Here is a 16,283-nt window from a genome sequence, read left to right as displayed (position 1 = left end):
ACTGTGTGGGTGCCTCACATTTCGTTCATCCTTTCCCAGTGGGTAGGCGTCGGGACGTTTCCAGTTCAGGACAGTCACAAACACCACCTCCAAGAACGTTCCTGTACAGGTCTCTGCGTGAACACAGGCCTTCATTTCTCTCCTGCCAGTACCTAGGAGTGTGAGGGCTGGGTGGGGCAGTTGTGAAAACTCAGTTCTGCCCTGACCTGACATTTGCAAAGAAATTTGAAAAGCCAAGTATAGCCTCTCCTTCTCCTTTATTTATGCATTTGCTCAAAGAAAGTACACACAGCTCTCAAAGAACAAGAGGAAGAATTGAAAACCTATGAGGCCCTAAAGTTGTGTGTGTTCTTCTTTCAGCTTCCTTTATCCAACAGTGCTGCTCAACCTAAACCCCCGTTAATTAGCGTACAGCAGCTACAGGGCCCAGGTGATGAGCAGTCCCTTAGAGAAAGGAGGAAATACAATTTCCCCACTCCTGGAAGCTCTGTGGTGTGCAGGTGCTAAAACATGTAAAAGGCTAATCAAATTCATCCCACCAGCTGATCTGAGGTTCCTCCATGCTTCAGAACACGCTGCAAAGACAAGAAAGCCTATGTTTTATTTTTGATGCTGTCAGACCTGTTCTAAAATTTGTCAAAACACACACACACACACACACACACAAACAGAAGTGGGGATCAGAGCAAAGTTTGAGAAGAAAAAATGAGACCAGATTCCAAGATGCTACGCTTCACAGCCACAACTCCCTTTAACTGCAATAGTTCTTTAAGCAGAGGTCAGAAGACAGGGGTGAATGATAGCTGGGATTTCAGAGGTATGGGTGCCTCTTTGGGGAAGTGGGCAATTGCACAATTCATGGGTTGTAATTCTGAAGCTCCAGGTGTATAGGAAATAGTCTTGTTATTTTAAATTTATGAGCCCTTGTAGCAACAGACTTAAGTTGGATTTTTTTTTCCCTGAATGTGTAAAGAAATACTAGGGTGATGTTTGAATTTACTGCAGCTTAACCACACTTTGTTTCCCTCCTCCTACTTCCCAACTAAGCAGGATCCGAGCTCCATAAATCAGAGTTCTTCACCTGTCCGGGCTGAAAGGAAATACGGAACACACAAAGCACTAAATCCACCGCAGGTCTCCGAGGCTGTGGTTGGCAATCAGGACCACAGAAGAAGCTTAAAAATTAATGTTATCTGTTTTCATTTTCTCCATCTTTAGTGTGTAAGCTCAAACTAAGTGCGCAGTGTCCTAAGGAATTATAGGATTCTCTGACTTATGCCAAAAACAGGAGGATGGAGCTCCACATGTCAACAGGTAGGGACGCGCAGGCACGAGGACTGGGACAGAGTTCTCGGAGGGAGGGGATGGGTGAGCTCCCCACTGAGAGGCAGCAGGTGCATCACCTCAGCGGCCTGAACACTAAGAAACAAGTGCCAGAAGCAACCTCTGCCAGTCTCCATGTGGACTTGATGAATTGCATGGAATGCAGTGAATTTGCAAGTTAAACTTACTGCTGATTCCGGGCATGGCGGTTAATTGTATGTGTCAATGTGGCTAGGCAGTGGTGTCCAGTTGTTTGGTCAAATCCCAGTCTAGATGTTTCTGTGAAGGTATTCTGTAGACAAGAGTCACATTTACATCAGTGCACTCTGAGAAAAGCAGATTATCTCCCATAAAGGGGGCGCGCCCCATCCAACAAGTCAGAGAAGACAGGGGTGCACTGACGGGGCAGGGATTCTTCCTCCAGGCTGCCTTGGACTGAAGGGCCGCGGGATCAACTTTGGCTAGAATGGCCAGGCCTGCAGAGTTTGGACTTGCTAATGCCCTGGGTATGTGAGTCAGCTGTGTCCCCATGGAGGAGGGAATGACCGGAGGTGGTCACTTCTTTGAGCCTGTGGACAGAACATCTACATTCCAAAGTTGAAGTGCCCTTTCTTCTGGGGCTTCTCTGAACCACTTCAGTGGTACCGCGCAGGCTCAGAGGGGAGGTGGGAAAAGTGTGTTCCATCAGCAGAGGCTCCCAGCTGAGAGTTTAGTATTCAGGGCACAAAGAAAACAAATAAAGGAACTCAGCAGGCTCATTAGAAGGAAATCCCTTACAATGGAATAATTCTTTATGTTGAAGCAAAGAGCTCACCTTAGGGACACAGTTGGGCAAAAGTACTTCCTTTCCAAGGAGCAGGGAGCAGAGGAAGCCTCCCAGCCCACGGCACCGTCACCAAGTCCCACTTTCCCTCCTGCCCTGCGCAGAGGCTTCCACTGTGTGCTGCAGACTTGACTGCCAGGGTGGAACTCAGTTACAACTCCTCACAGGTGCACTTCCCCCAGGAGGCAGCCGAGGAGGCTGCCCAAGTCTCCATGGTAGACTCCATAGGGGTCCTGACACAGACTCGCCAAATACTTATCGCGCGCCAGCCACGCGCAGGGGCCCTGCTCTGAGAGTTGAGGGTACAGCCATGGCACAAGCTACACAGGTGCCTCTTTCCACAGACCTTGCATTCTAGACGGAGAGACTGGCACAAACCAGGAAGCCAGTAAGTGAGTGAGGTAATTTCTGATAGTAATAGGTGCTGGGAAGCCATCTTTAATTTCTAAGCAACCCGAAGGCTTGGAAAGGATAATACTGGATGTTCTCATGAACTTATCTGTCCTGAGCGTCCACGTTGTTTCCAACTGTCCCCACTGGACTGAGGGCAGTGACTGTTGGTTGGTTCTCCTTAGCATGTAATTTAATAACTGGCATATAGAAAGTGATTACCAGCTGCTGATGGGTGGACGGACAGACGGATGGGCAGATGGGTGGGTGGACAGATGAACGGATGGGTGGGTGGGAGGGTGGGTACTGCCCACATCTAACACTACTTCCTCAGAAGCATCCCTGAACTAGGATGTGGGCTCTGCGAGGTGTTCCCAGGAGGTAACCTCGGGTAGTAGCAATAGGAGAGTGGGGAAGCCCACAGGAGCTGTGTTATCATGCAGGTTGTGGATGTGGACAGCTCAAGCTGACACAGCAGAGCTGAGAGGCAGGCCATGCCTCAGAGAGAACCCAGCTGAGGGACCGGGGCGCTAGATGCCTACCCAGCAACTCCCGCCCGTCTTGCCTGGGGACTGTTCCCAAAAGGCAGTACACTGCTGGAACTCTCTGCAGCTGCATTTGTGGCACTGGGGGCTCCGGCAGCCAGAGGAAGCTTCCAGGCCTGATCACAGACGCAGGCCCCTTGGAGCTGTAAGGTTTTGCTTAGGATGAGTGACCGGGGGTGGGGCACAGGGGGCTCCCAGAACCTGCCCTTTGTAAGCTGCGGCATGTGAACTGCTGAGAGCCTCAGAGACCTGCCTTGTCTTGGGGGCCGGAAGCAGGGGGCGGGGTGAGGGAGGCTCTGCAGACTTTACAGCACACTGGGGATCCGTGGCTCCCTTTCGCTACCTCTCGCGATTTTCAGCCTGGCACCTGGAAGTCCTCAACGGTAGAAACAAGGTCGTAATTTTGTGTGTTAGCCCCTTTAGGGGGTGAGAGCATGTAGGGACTGAAGGCTGCTGAGTGTATTTTCATCCCTGGCAAGTGCCTCTGAAATTCCAGATGGACAGGTTAAGAAATATTCTCTTTTCCCCACAAATGCCACCTTGTCGCTTTAGACTGAGCACCGAAGAGACAGCTCTGACAATAAATGGAAATTCATTTGAGAAAAATGAACCACATTTATTTTCTGAAGCACCTAAAAGACTAGAAATAAATTTTGAATGATGGCTTATATTTTCTCAGGGTTTTTTTCTTTCTTTTTTTTTTTATTCAAAGAGACTTGCCTGGTACCCTTTCTCAGTACAGGCCCCCAAGAGAATGTCTTTCTTTGTCATGGCCAAAGCCCTTTCTTTCCTTTGCTAGGGTTTAAAAGGACAAACTACGGACTCTTAAGGCTTTGGCTCCTGAGGATGCCAGCAAACAACACAGGTCATTATTTCCAGGCTCATGGAATTATATTTCCCAAATTTAGTTGTATTTCACGCACCAGCACTCCAGGTGCCAGGAAAAAGGCATCTAATTACAATGTGACACTAAAATCATTTTGCATATGCTAAAGAAAATGCTAGATGATTGTGGGAAATAGTGCAATGCTGGGTCTGATCATGTGCAAATCGATAACGGAAAAGATTCTATTCATCTGTGCACCAGAATTCTTTTTATCCCTCATGCGACTGGAACTTGGACTAATGAGAACTCGGGGGCTACCCAGCACCCGGTGCCGTTTTCCCACACAATCCCCTCGCTTATCAACAGGACTCTGCAGAAGCAAGGCAGACCTAAGTCTCCATGCGTGGCTGAGGTCTCTTTGCAGTATCCACTCACTGAGCTGCTTTTCCATGCTGGATATGATGCTCTGCGCAGAGAGGGGCAGAGGGATTAGCTCAGTTTCTGTTCTCGTGAAATCAGATAGAAGTAATGGAAACATTCATCAAGGAGTAATCAGATAGAAGGAATGGAAGCATTCATTATTTCCATTTTAGAGGCAAGATAATAAAGACCCCACCTTTGAGGACACCTCCAGCAGAGATGTTCCATTGTGTCCCTGTGCTACAGTTCTACCTACTTCTAACCACCCCAGTGTCCCAGCAATCCCTCCTTCTTAGACCCTCAAGGAGGAGCCAATTGCTTATGCAGCCGGAAGACAATGCCACAGACAGATGCGTTCCCAGCACCAATGTGATCCATCAGCATCCTGAACCTCTCCACCCAACACCGCCTAATAGAATCCATCTTTAGTTTCTAGAATGTCTTCCACGTGATTTTATCCCCAAATGCTTTACATACTTCACTAAGACAGCTATAGAATTAAAATAATAAATCAAAGCAGGGGGAGTGGAAGCAAAGGGGTTTATTCAAGAGAGGCAAAGACAGGTTTTCAGCAAGACAGGAAAAAGATGGAGAGCCCTACTTTGTTTGTGCTACTCCTATAACTAATAACTCTTTTCCTCTGTTTTAACTCTTTCCCTGGTCTATCATTGCAGGCAGAACCACTTGTCCCTCCCACTACAAATCCTCCTCTCCAAAAGACAACTAGAAACTTACATTTTAATATGAGTCTCGATTTCCTAACGGTGCCTGTCTTCATGCTTTATTATTATGCTGTTCCCCCCCAAAAAAATCCTAAAGCAAATAGAATAATTTAATTTCAAAGACTTTAGCTTGAATTGAGGGAGGAATATGCAAAGTTCTCAAAGAAATTCAGTGGAGGACAATGCTGAGACTTGGCCATGTCCCTTTTGTCACATTCATTCCCTCAGTCAACAAATATTCACAACAGAGTAGGTAGGAATCACATGAGAGAGGAGGTGAGTTAGGACAGACCTCGGGAGAAAGGGCAGAAGGAAGCAGAGGGGCAAAGCTCTGGGGAGGGGCGGTGTGGGCACTTACTGTGGGGCCACAAGGAGGTCTATGTGCCCAGAGCAGAGGACATAACAGGGAGAGCAGCAGCACAAGAGGGGTGGGGATGCCTGCAGGTGCAGGGAGCCTTCCAGCCCCTGACAACCTTTCAGCTTTTATTCGGAGACAGAAGCAACATCTTAGTCACCACCACGACTTGAGAATACAGGGCAGTGGGTCAGCACCTGCCCCCTCCCAGCCCCACGCGCCTTGGGTTCTATCCTGTGCTTCACATCCTTCCTCTACGTTGGGCTCACTCACCACCCCCACTGAGGCTCTTCACTTCCTGTCCACCCACCCTTCTCGAGTGGCTCAGAGTGTCTGTGTACTCAGCAAACATTTCTAGAGGGCTCTTTTAGGTCCTGGGCTCCGAACAAGAATGAAAAGGCAGACACGCCCATCCTCGGGAACTTCCATGCTGGTTTACGGGCTCCGGGATCAGATGCCTGCTCATTGCCTGCCTGCTGTATGCCCACCGTCAAGCCACGTCGGCTCTCTGGGCTTCATTCGCCCACGTGGGAATGACGAGATAATAACAGGGCCAACTCGTGGGAGCTTCTGAAGATTAAATGTATGTTAAGACCTCAGAATAGTGTGTGGCAGGCAGAAAATCCTCAATAAATGTGGGCTCCTGTGTTTTAATGCAGTCAGTCCTGAAGGAAAGAACAATCATAGATGAATTACAATAGGGTTCTGGCAGAAGCACAGAGCAGGACACCAACTGAAGAACCGCATAGCGGGTGAAATGGACTCTGCTCCCATCCACCTGTTCCCTCCTCAGGACCAGGGCTCTGCTCTGCTCTCCCTGTGCCTACTCCAGCTCACCCATCCTCCCTCTTCAGGGCCCAGATTAGTCATGGGCATGCTAACAAAGAAAAAGAACATTTGCCCCCTTTCCTTTGATGTACCGTTTGGGTTAATGTTCACTGCCATGGCCATGCCAATACTAGTTTGTAGCAGTTGAGTCACCGCCAAGCTCTAAGCTAACAGAATTCTTTTTAAAAAAATATTTATTTGAAAGGCAGAGATACAGAGAGAGAAAAGGAGAGAGAGAGAATGAATACGAATCTTCCATCCGCTGGTTCACTCCCCAAATGGCCAAAATGGCCAGAGCTGGGCCTGTCTGGTACGTAGCTGGGAGCCAGGGGCTTCCTCTGGGTCTCCTACATGGGTGGTAGGGGCCTAAGCATGTGGACCATCCTCCACTGGCACAATTAGCAAGAAGGTGGATCAGAAGTGGAACAGCTGAGACTCGAACCAGCACCCCCACGGGAGCCCTAACAGAATTCTTAAATGTGCCTCCCTATCTTCCTCTTCCCCTTTGTTCCTTTTCTCATTGTTTGAGATCAGTTTTTCCAGGGCTATAAACTTTACAAAATGAAACTACTTCCATAGACTTGGAAGCAAGAGGCCAACTAACCGGAGCCTGTGCGAACGCAGCCTTCAGCTCTCTCCCCGCGTGGCTCGTTGATGTTGTCAGTGGCCAACTGCACGCGGTTGGTACTCGGGGACGCTTGCAGGGGTAACTGGTCTTTGGCGCTCCGCAGAGGCAGTGTCTTTATGGCTGCTGCAGAAGGCCGGGACTATGATGAAGCGGGATTACACTGTGCCGTGTAAACACACAGCAAAGGCGCATGGGACACAGCCAAAGGCCGTCTTCTCCAAAGAGAAGGCTGAGTTGTGCTGGATACCTCACGCAAGGCAGAACTCCACCTGAACATCAGTCCTAGGGTTTAAACGAAGTTTACGAAGTACTCTCATATTTTCACTTGATCTTCGCCATAATCCCATAACGCCGATATGATGATCTCCACTTAAAAGACGAAACGGAGGCTTAAAGAGTTTAGGTGACTTGTCCACAGTCAGAAAGCTGGTGTCAGCCTGTGGATTCAACCTTAGGTTACTCCATCTCCCTTTTTGCTTTACCCGAAATCCTTCCGTCCCATCCTCCAACATCAGCAAAAAAAAAAAAAAAAAAAAAAAGACGAAGAAAGAAGGCATTCAAAATGTACAATAAGAACTAGGAAGCCTGATCCTAAGAGTATTTGACAGGAATCACTGAGCTCCTTCAGGCTTGCTGAAATGGTTTTGCCTTCAAACACCCGCACCAAGACATGAACCGGGTTTTCAACCTAGGCAGGGCTGTGCAAATGATTCCCAGATGTTGGCAGCCGACTGCCAACACCAGGACCGGCCGTCAGTCAGACGAAGGAGTTGTTCAATCAGAAACTGCCCCATTTCACCCATGTCCTGCGGCGGGAGGTGGGGTGGGGATTGCACACAGCCCATGTAGCTTCACTGTTCTCCTCCGAGGTCACCGGAGACCAACTGTGGCAGGTCCAGGGTGGCTGCGCCCTGCTAACGGTTGCTGATGTATTTCTAGTGGGAAGATGTGAGTGTCTTTCAAGGGGGCAGGGCCCGATGGAGTAGTTCCCCACTCCTTCTCGTCCTTCTTTGATGTAATCAACTCCACTGCTCTGCGGTAAGCACCCAGTGACTAACGCCAGTCTTCACTCCTCATGAGCAGACGATAAGAGCATCTGCTGGGACCAGCACAGCAAGGTGTTGTTTGAGTTGGCTGGGGACAACAACAGTGCCAGCGACAGCAATGGCATATGTGTCCACAGCACTGAGCACAGGTCCTGCCAGGGGGTGACGAGAGAAGCAAGGTGGTCCCCAGGTGGGCCCTGGAGCCAGGACTCCGTCCTCTCTGCTCAGCCTCGGCCATGACCCTGGGCCCAGGCCGGTCCTGGTTTTAATGCCACAGCAACCTCTGGCCTCAAGGGCAGACTGGTCAAATCAGTCACGAAACAGCCGGCGACATGCTCAAGATGCTTGGACAAAGATCCTAGGGAACCGAAGAGCTGTTTAAAGATAAAGACCGGGAGTCTTGGGGGACAGAAACAGAGTGGCATCCTCAAGAGAAGAATGAGGCTGGCGCCGCGGCTCACTAGGCTAATCCTCCACCTTGCGGCGCCAGCACACCGGGTTCTAGTCCCGGTTGGGGCGCTGGATTCTGTCCCGGTTGCCCCTCTTCCAGGCCAGCTCTCTGCTGTGGCCCGGGAGTGCAGTGGAGGATGGCCCAGGTGCTTGGGCCCTGCACCCCATGGAAGACCAGGAAAAGCACCTGGCTCCTGGCTCCGGATCAGCGCGGTGCGCCGGCCGCGGCGGCCATTGGAGGGTGAACCAACGGCAAAGGAAGACCTTTCTCTCTGTCTCTCTCTCTCACTGTCCATTCTGCCTGTCAAAAAATAAAAAATAAATAAATAAATAAAAATAAAAATAAAAATAAAAAAAAAGAGAAGAATGAGTTTGGGCCAAAGGCAAGGGGAAAAGAGACAGCAATGCACATACATCCCACAGAATGAACTGGAGGGCAACGCTCTTTTGAGATGAGCACCCCAGTCAATCCACGAAATCCCACACCCAGCACAGACATGGTTTCAATCAGCAGTTAAAAAAAAAAAACAAAACAAAAAACTGTGTAAGGTCAGAATCTCCAAGAAGACAGTCAGTAAGCACGAAAGAACCCTGTTGCTAGAAAAACAGTGGAGAGAGGACTTGTAACTAACGGGATGAATCCCATAATGAACAGTAGGACAGAGGACACAGGATCTGCAGGTCCTGGGTAATCTGAAGCCAGAGAGAAGCAGTGAAAAAAGAATGGAAAAGCATTCATTTACCTCAAGAAAGGAGGGGGTTTAATCAAAAATTTTGACCTGAACTGGGTAGAAAGACTGAAAGCTAAGAAAGTGCTATAGCAAACACTACCACAATCGGAAGTGACGTCAGAAGGCAGAACCGGACAGCTCTGCACTCACCAACTCCTGTTCCGCCAAAACTTGGAACTGCCCTTGGCAAGTTCTCACCGTTTTCCAAACACGTGTTCAGAACACGCAGCTAAGTCCTGCAGAGCTTCACTTTCTCCATGAATAAAAGAACCACAAATGGTAAGTGTTAGGAAAGAAAAACCAGTGGGAAGTCATGAGGTCATTCAAAGATTTTTTTTATTCTCCCACGTGCATAATCCAGAACCTGCTCACTTCTGTCCAGGAAAAATGAAGGTTTCACCGCCCCAATCCACGATGCTGGAGTGCCATGCACGCACTTCCACAGTGTAAGACAAAGTACAGAATGAGGTAACATCTGTGTCCGAGGGAACAGCCAGCCAACGGGAAGGACTTCTCAGACCGCCCTCACCATGCCACATTCAGGTGAGAAGCACAGCAAGGAGGCTGCTCAGCTGGCAATGGCCTTTATTCCCAAAGCCATGAGACAGCATGCACGGTAGCTCAGCAACTTGATGACCAGCTGTGTCAATGCCTTCTCCGGTCCACATTTACTCTTTCTTCCAGAAAAAAAAAAAGTGTTTTTCAAAAGACAGGACACTGAAATTCTGAAGCAAAGACAGCTACCAAGATGCTAATGAGTGACAGAGAGAGAGAGAGAGAGAGAGAGAGAGAGAGAGGAATCTGGCAGGAGAAACATTAGTCAGAACAGGTGCTATGGGCCACACCATTTTTTTTTTTTTTTTTTTGACAGGCAGAGTTAGACAGTGAGAGAGAGAGAGAGAGAGAGAGAGAGAGAGAGAAAGGTCTTCCTTTTCCTTTGGTTCACCCCCCAATGGCCGCTGTGGCTGGCGCGCTGCACCGACCCGAAGCCAGGAGCCAGGTGCTTCCTCCTGGCCTCCCATGCGGGTGCAGGTGGGCCACACCATTCTTTAAAGCAGGGACTCTTAAACTTCGTGTGGTGATGGACACTTGTTCTTTCATTTCTGAGTACATATCGAATGTAGTCCCCAGTGTTTTATTCTTAGATTCAGACACTGTGGTTTGAATGTGTCCTCTCCAAAGCCCACGCCCTTCGTGGCTGCTCTCTGGTCCCACGATGGCACCACATGGCTGTCTTCACTTGGTGGACAGCACAGGGCAGAAGACTGGAACTCCCGCTGATGCATTCTGATGGGGGCATTAATCTGCTTGTGCAGGCACAGCCCTCCTGGCCTCACCGCCTCTTGATGAAGACCAGGCCTCACCGGACCCCAGTGCTGGCTCCCTGATTTTGAACTTGCCAGCCTTCAGAAATGGAGGAAACACATCTCTGCCCTTCATAAATGACCCAGTGTCAAGCTTTTTGCTATAGCAGGGCACGTCGACTGAGGCAATGGGCGTACAATTATTCTATCAACTTGCATCCGTTTCTAAGCGCTTCTTCTCAGCAACTGCACTAGAGACAGTGTGTGGCTCAGCACTGGTCCACAGACCACACGTGCAGCCCCCTTCCAAAAGCATTGCGCCTATGCAGCACGGGGATTCTGATCTTACAGACGCTGGGCCTAAGATGCAACAAGGTCCACCTGGACTTCCTCCCACAGTTCTGAAGAGTAAGCACTTAAAAATAAAAGCTAATATCAGGCCGGCGCCGTGGCTCACTAGGCTAATCCTCCGCCTTGCAGCGCCGGCACACCGGGTTCTAGTCCCGGTCGGGGAGCCAGATTCTGTCCCGGTTGCCCCTCTTCCAGGCCAGCTCTCTGCTGTGGCCCGGGAGTGCAGTGGAGGATGGCCCAAGTGCTTGGGCCCTGCACCCCATGGTAGACCAGGATAAGTACCTGGCTCCTGCCATTGGATCAGCGCGGTGCACCGGCCGCAGCGCGCCGGCCGCGGCGGCCATATGAGGGTGAACCAACAGCAAAGGAAGACCTTTCTCTCTGTCTCTCTCTCTCACTGTCCACTCTGCCTTTCAAAAACAAAAACAACAACAACAAAAAAGCTAATATCATAATGAAGAATAGACATCTGCAACCCTCAACAAACTGACTCATTACTGTTGCTGTCACAGCTGTCTTCCCAAACAAACCAGAGGACCCACTGACTTCAAAAGTGTTTTCACAGAAGCAGGAGTTTGGTCTAACAGTTAAGACACCCATATCCCACATAGAGTGACTGGGTTTGAATCCTGGCTCAGGTCTGAATCCTGATCCCAGCTTCTTGCCAATGCAGTAGGTGATGGCTCAAGTAGTTGGGTTCCTGTCACCTGTGTGTTCCTGGCTCCACCCTCCAGCTCTGGTCCAGCCACTGTCAGCATTTGGGGAGTGACCAGCAAACAGAGCTCTCTACATCTGTCTATTGTACTCTGTCTGTCCATCTCTCTCTGCCTCTCACATAAATTTCCATTAAAAACTCTTAAAAAGTGTTCTATAAGCAATGATGATCAGTTTATAACTACAGTGAATAAACCTATAATAAAGTGTTTTACTGGGCCTGGTTAGCACAGAGAATAGAAAAAGAGACTCCCAAGAGAGCAAATGAAATGGACTCCCCACCTCATTGTGGTGTGGCTTCGGCCCAGTAACTGAACATCAGGATACCACTTTCATTATCCATAAAACCAACAACATCTCCCTCACAGGGTTACTCTGAGAATGGATTTTGGCATAAAATTGTGTTTTTAAGATTTTATTCATTTGAAAGGCAGAGTGACAGAAAGAGAGGAAGAGAGAGATCTTCCACTCACTGGTTTACTCCCCAGTTGGCCACAACAGCCAGGGTTGGGCCCGGTGGAAGCCAAGAGCCAGTAACACCAGCTGGTTCTCCCACGTGGGTGTCAAGGGCCCAAGCACTTGGGCCATCATCTGCTGATTTCCTGGGCACATTAGCAGGGAGCTAGATCAGCAGCAGTTGGCCGGCGCCGCAACTCAATAGGCTAATCCTCCGCCTGCGGTGCCGGCACACCGGGTTCTAGTCCCGGTCGGGGCGTCGGATTCTGTCCCGGTTGCCCCTCTTCCAGGCCAGCTCTCTGCTGTGGCCCGGGAGTGCAGTGGAGGATGGCCCAAGTGCTTGGGCCCTGCACCCGCATGGGAGACTAGGAGAAGCACCTGGCTCCTGGCTTCAGATCAGCGCGGTGCGCCAGCCACAATGGCCATTGCAGGGTGAACCAAAGGAAAAGGAAGACCTTTCTCTCTGTCTCTCTCACTGTCCACTCTGCCTGTCCAAAAAAAAGAAGAAGAAGAAGTAGAGCAGCTGAGACTTGAACCAGTGCTGGCATCACAGCTGGCAGCTTAACCCACTGAGCCACAGAGCTGGCCCTGGGGATTTTGCATATTAAGGACCCAGTGAACCACAAATGGTTCATGTTAGGTCTCCATCAATGTCAGCCCCATTGGCCACAAATAGGCCAAATGGCAGACACCTGATATTAAATGACACCTCCAGCACAGTTTCCTGCAAGCAGGCCCCAGGGTCCTGACCTGAAGCTGCAGGAGCCCTGGGCCCGTGTGGACTCTGAGGGCTGTGTCCCCATTGCACAGCCAAGCTGGGAGAGCTGAAAAGTAGAGAGCCCTGCTAACGTGCTTGAGAAAACCAACCCAAGTGCTGGGTCCCCTGCCCATACAAAGGAGACCAGGAAGAAGCTCTTGGCTCCGGTCTGGCCCTGCCCTAGCCATCGTGGCCATTTGGGGAGTGAACCAGAGGATGGAAGATCCCTCTTTCTCTGTACCTGTGCTTTTCACATAAATAAAATCTTCTAAAAAAAGAGAGAAAGAAAAATGGAGAGCACATTGAAGGTGTAGGAGCTGACTCTGCCTCCAAGTCCACTGAGGACAGAACCTGCTTTCAACACCCAACTCTGCCTTCTAAAGCCTTTCCAGTGTTGGCAAGAGCGACAGAGCCAGATTGGCTCCCGTCCCCTAGCCCAGCCCAAGCTCTGCTCCCATCACCCTCCACAGCTCTGCTTCAGCTGCAACCCAAAGGCTCCTTGGTGCAGAACTCAGTTGGTGTCTGACAGCATGAGCTGGGCTGGACTTGTCCTACACCAGGAACTATGCGAGCCAAAGCAGTGAGCTACATCCCTGGCACCACCAGACACCGTGGACCCTGGGCAGCCATTCAGTCTTCTCTGTAGGTGCCCACTGGTGACCCAGAAGTTGTTAATGTACCAACATCCAACTTCTGATCAGAACAGGATACACAAGGGTAGTTCAGAAGGGGTAAGAGGAAAACACATCCATAAATTCTTTTTCATTCGCTACTCCTTCCCTACTACATGTTGGAAACCCTAGATCATACTCCTTGGCCGTTCAGTACTGTAAGCTCCAAGGGCTAGCAGTGTTCACCACCAAGAATGCACAAGGATGCAGGCAGCCCTGGGAGTCCACGCCAGCCCTCTGGAAGCTCCTACCTCAGGCCCTCGCCATTCTGAAGTGGTGAGTTTCAGGGTCTCTGTCTCTTGCTAGCATCACCTGCAGGGTGCCCCCCAGGGACATCTGTGGCCGTTCCATTCTGGGGTCACCTCAGTGTGCACATCGCACCCCTTGGCTACACAAGCAGGAGTTGCAGACAAGACTGGCTTTGCCAGCAATCTGCTTGTTTGCTTGTTTGTAAATGCGCCACCAATGAACAGGAAATCTGGCTGCAGGCACACCCTGCCGCAGCACCCAGGCACCCCCAGGCGTGTCTCACTGGGACATCCTTTCCCTTACTCTGAAGACACTGCTGGTTTTCTGGCACCAGGAAACTCCTGTCCACACACCCCCCCCCAATGCTGTCTATCAGGGGGCCCTGCCCTCCTCTGTCTCCCTGCTTCAAATCCTTCTCTGGGGGCTTTTCGTGAGCCAGTCACTCTTCTGGAAACTTCTCTGGAAGGATCCTGAACGGAACACTTCCCACATTCAAAGGACCTCAGGAAGACGCACTGAGATCGGCTCCCACAGGGTCCGGGCTGTCCTCGCAGTTGGAAGGTCAGGTGGTGCTCAGTGACAGGACTGCGCTCTCCCCAGGCCCTGTGACATGTGAGCCAGGCCTCCTCTGTCCCCAGTGGGGACACGCCTCCCTCAGCCACCGGGCTGTAGTCAGCCTTTGCCTACCCACCGTGGTGCTCTACAGAAACAGCCAAATCCCCATTGATACAAGGACCCAAGAACCTACAGCTACAGTGTCCCCTGGGCCTTCTCTGGCCTGGACTATACCTGCCAGGATGTGGCTTCCTCATGCTATGGCTGCCTGCCAATGGATGCACACCTGTGACCCACCTCACTCTGGGGAGTGTCTGTGCCTCCAGCCTTCTTCTCCCTTCCTTCCCTGAACAGTAGGGAGTCTGGGGTCTTTGCTCAGTGTCTCAGACAACACAGAGACTCATGAACCCCAGCATGAACCCACTGTCCCCTGTGGTTGGGTGGGCTTCATGGTGTCTTCACCCAGGGATCAGCCTTCTGTTCCTCCCTGGACTCACTCCCTTCCTAATCAGAGTCCCTTCCTCACATTTGTGTTTGGGATGTTACCATTGCTAAGGCTAAGAAAAGCCATGAAATATTCCTTCTTGCTGGGTCTTCTGGGTAAGACCAGGCTGAATTCACATGTGGACAGTGTTTTGTAATTTCTGTCGTCTTATTTTACTCTCCACAGCAACCCTGTGGAATAGATGTTATCCTCATTTGAAGCATAAGGAAACTGAGGCACACTCAAACCCTGACCACAAGAGGTCTTGTGATTTCCTATCTGTTGCTATGTGTGCTACGTCCTGTTCATTCAGGAGCTTGGGGATCGCAGGTGGAGAAAATTTTCTAAGATTTAGTTTCCAGCACCAAATAAAGAATGGGTCCTAGAGACAGAAGCAGAGGAATCTGGCTTTTATTTTTGTCTTTGCTATAAACTAAGCCATCGGTGAAATTTCCTTATTCATAAGATCAGGAGATGGAATTAGCCCACCCCTGAGGTTCTTTCCTGCTCAGCTGTCCCTCGTCTCCTGGCCTGTGTCTGCCACGTCGCTAAACTTAGGCAGCAAACATTGCTGAAATGCCTCTCTTTTCTATTTCTCGTGTTTTTCAAGTTTCCAAGATTAGCCGGGTAGTATCCGATAGCTAGGCAGCTAGTCCGCCCAGAAGAGGGGAAGAAGTGCTACCAATTTAACAGTCAGTCTGCAAGCGGTTCTGCAACAAGAGCACAGATCTGGAGACAGCAGCTTCCAAAGGCCGAAGCCCTTCAGGCAGCACCGTGAGAGCCGCGCACTCTCACAGCACCTGTTGCTCCAGCCAAGGGACGGTCGACAGCGCCTGGAGATGTACTGGGTAGGCATGAGGCGGGGAGGAGTCTCCTGGCATCTGGGGAGTGGAGGCCAAGGGAGCCTCTCAGCATCCTGCAGGCACAGCACAGACCCCTCAAGGAGGCTCTGTCCGGCTCAGCGCCTCCACACTGCTGACAAAGCCTGTTCTCACCAGCGAAGTCAAGGAAGGGCCCCAAACTCTCCCCAGCGTTGCCGCTGACCCTGGCCGCCAGAGAGGCCAATCAGAGGGGCTCTTACTAAGGAAGCCGGCGCGCAAGCAGCTCTCTCTTACCGTGCGAAGAAGGACGCGGCCACCGAGGTGCCGGCCGGAGTGTCGCCGGCCGCGCAGGAGCCCTGGGAGGCCGCCGGCTTGTCGGCGTTGTAGCGGTTCAGCGCTGCTTCGGTCAGGCCTTCCCGGCCAGCCTCCGACATCAGCTGGGAGATCTGACAACGAAAACGGATACTAAGCTCATTACCTGTGGCCCACTGCGGCTCCTGAGCACCCACAGCGACTCTGGGAGCGGGCAGGGGCTGGGGCAGCGAGCCCACCTGCCCTTGGTTACCCGAGGGAGCTTAGGGCTTCCAATTTTCTGGGACTTTAGCTAGGACACCACCTCGCTTTCATGGAAAATACTGGAAAAAATTCACCGCCCTGAAGTGGCAAGGTTCGTGATGTCTTGTGTCTCAGGGGAAAGCGTGAGCCATGAGCCATTAACCGTGTACGCTTCTCCTTGGACCAGAACAGTGACGTCGGGAAACTCTGGGTGCTTACCAGGGGTGGTCGCAAATACTCTGGAAGGCAGGATTATTTTATTAGGGGGGGAAGCAAGCC

At 50.8% G+C, this 16,283-nt stretch overlaps 1 protein-coding gene across 3 annotated transcripts in view; it reads right to left on the bottom strand.

The window, feature by feature from the left end:
* Window positions 1-16,283, bottom strand: part of KIF26B (kinesin family member 26B) — a 517,449-nt gene that overhangs the window by 249,149 nt on the left and 252,017 nt on the right. For all 3 annotated transcript variants that reach the window (XM_051820805.2, XM_051820806.2, XM_008268162.4), the window contains one exon: window positions 15,744-15,895. In XM_051820805.2, the coding sequence (XP_051676765.2) occupies window positions 15,744-15,895 (152 nt within the window). The remainder of the gene's footprint in view (window positions 1-15,743; window positions 15,896-16,283) is intronic.

The sequence above is a fragment of the Oryctolagus cuniculus genome, chromosome 13, assembly GCF_964237555.1.
Source record: "Oryctolagus cuniculus chromosome 13, mOryCun1.1, whole genome shotgun sequence".
NCBI classification, from domain to species: Eukaryota; Metazoa; Chordata; class Mammalia; order Lagomorpha; family Leporidae; genus Oryctolagus; species Oryctolagus cuniculus.
This window is presented reverse-complemented; position numbering and strand designations above follow the sequence as displayed.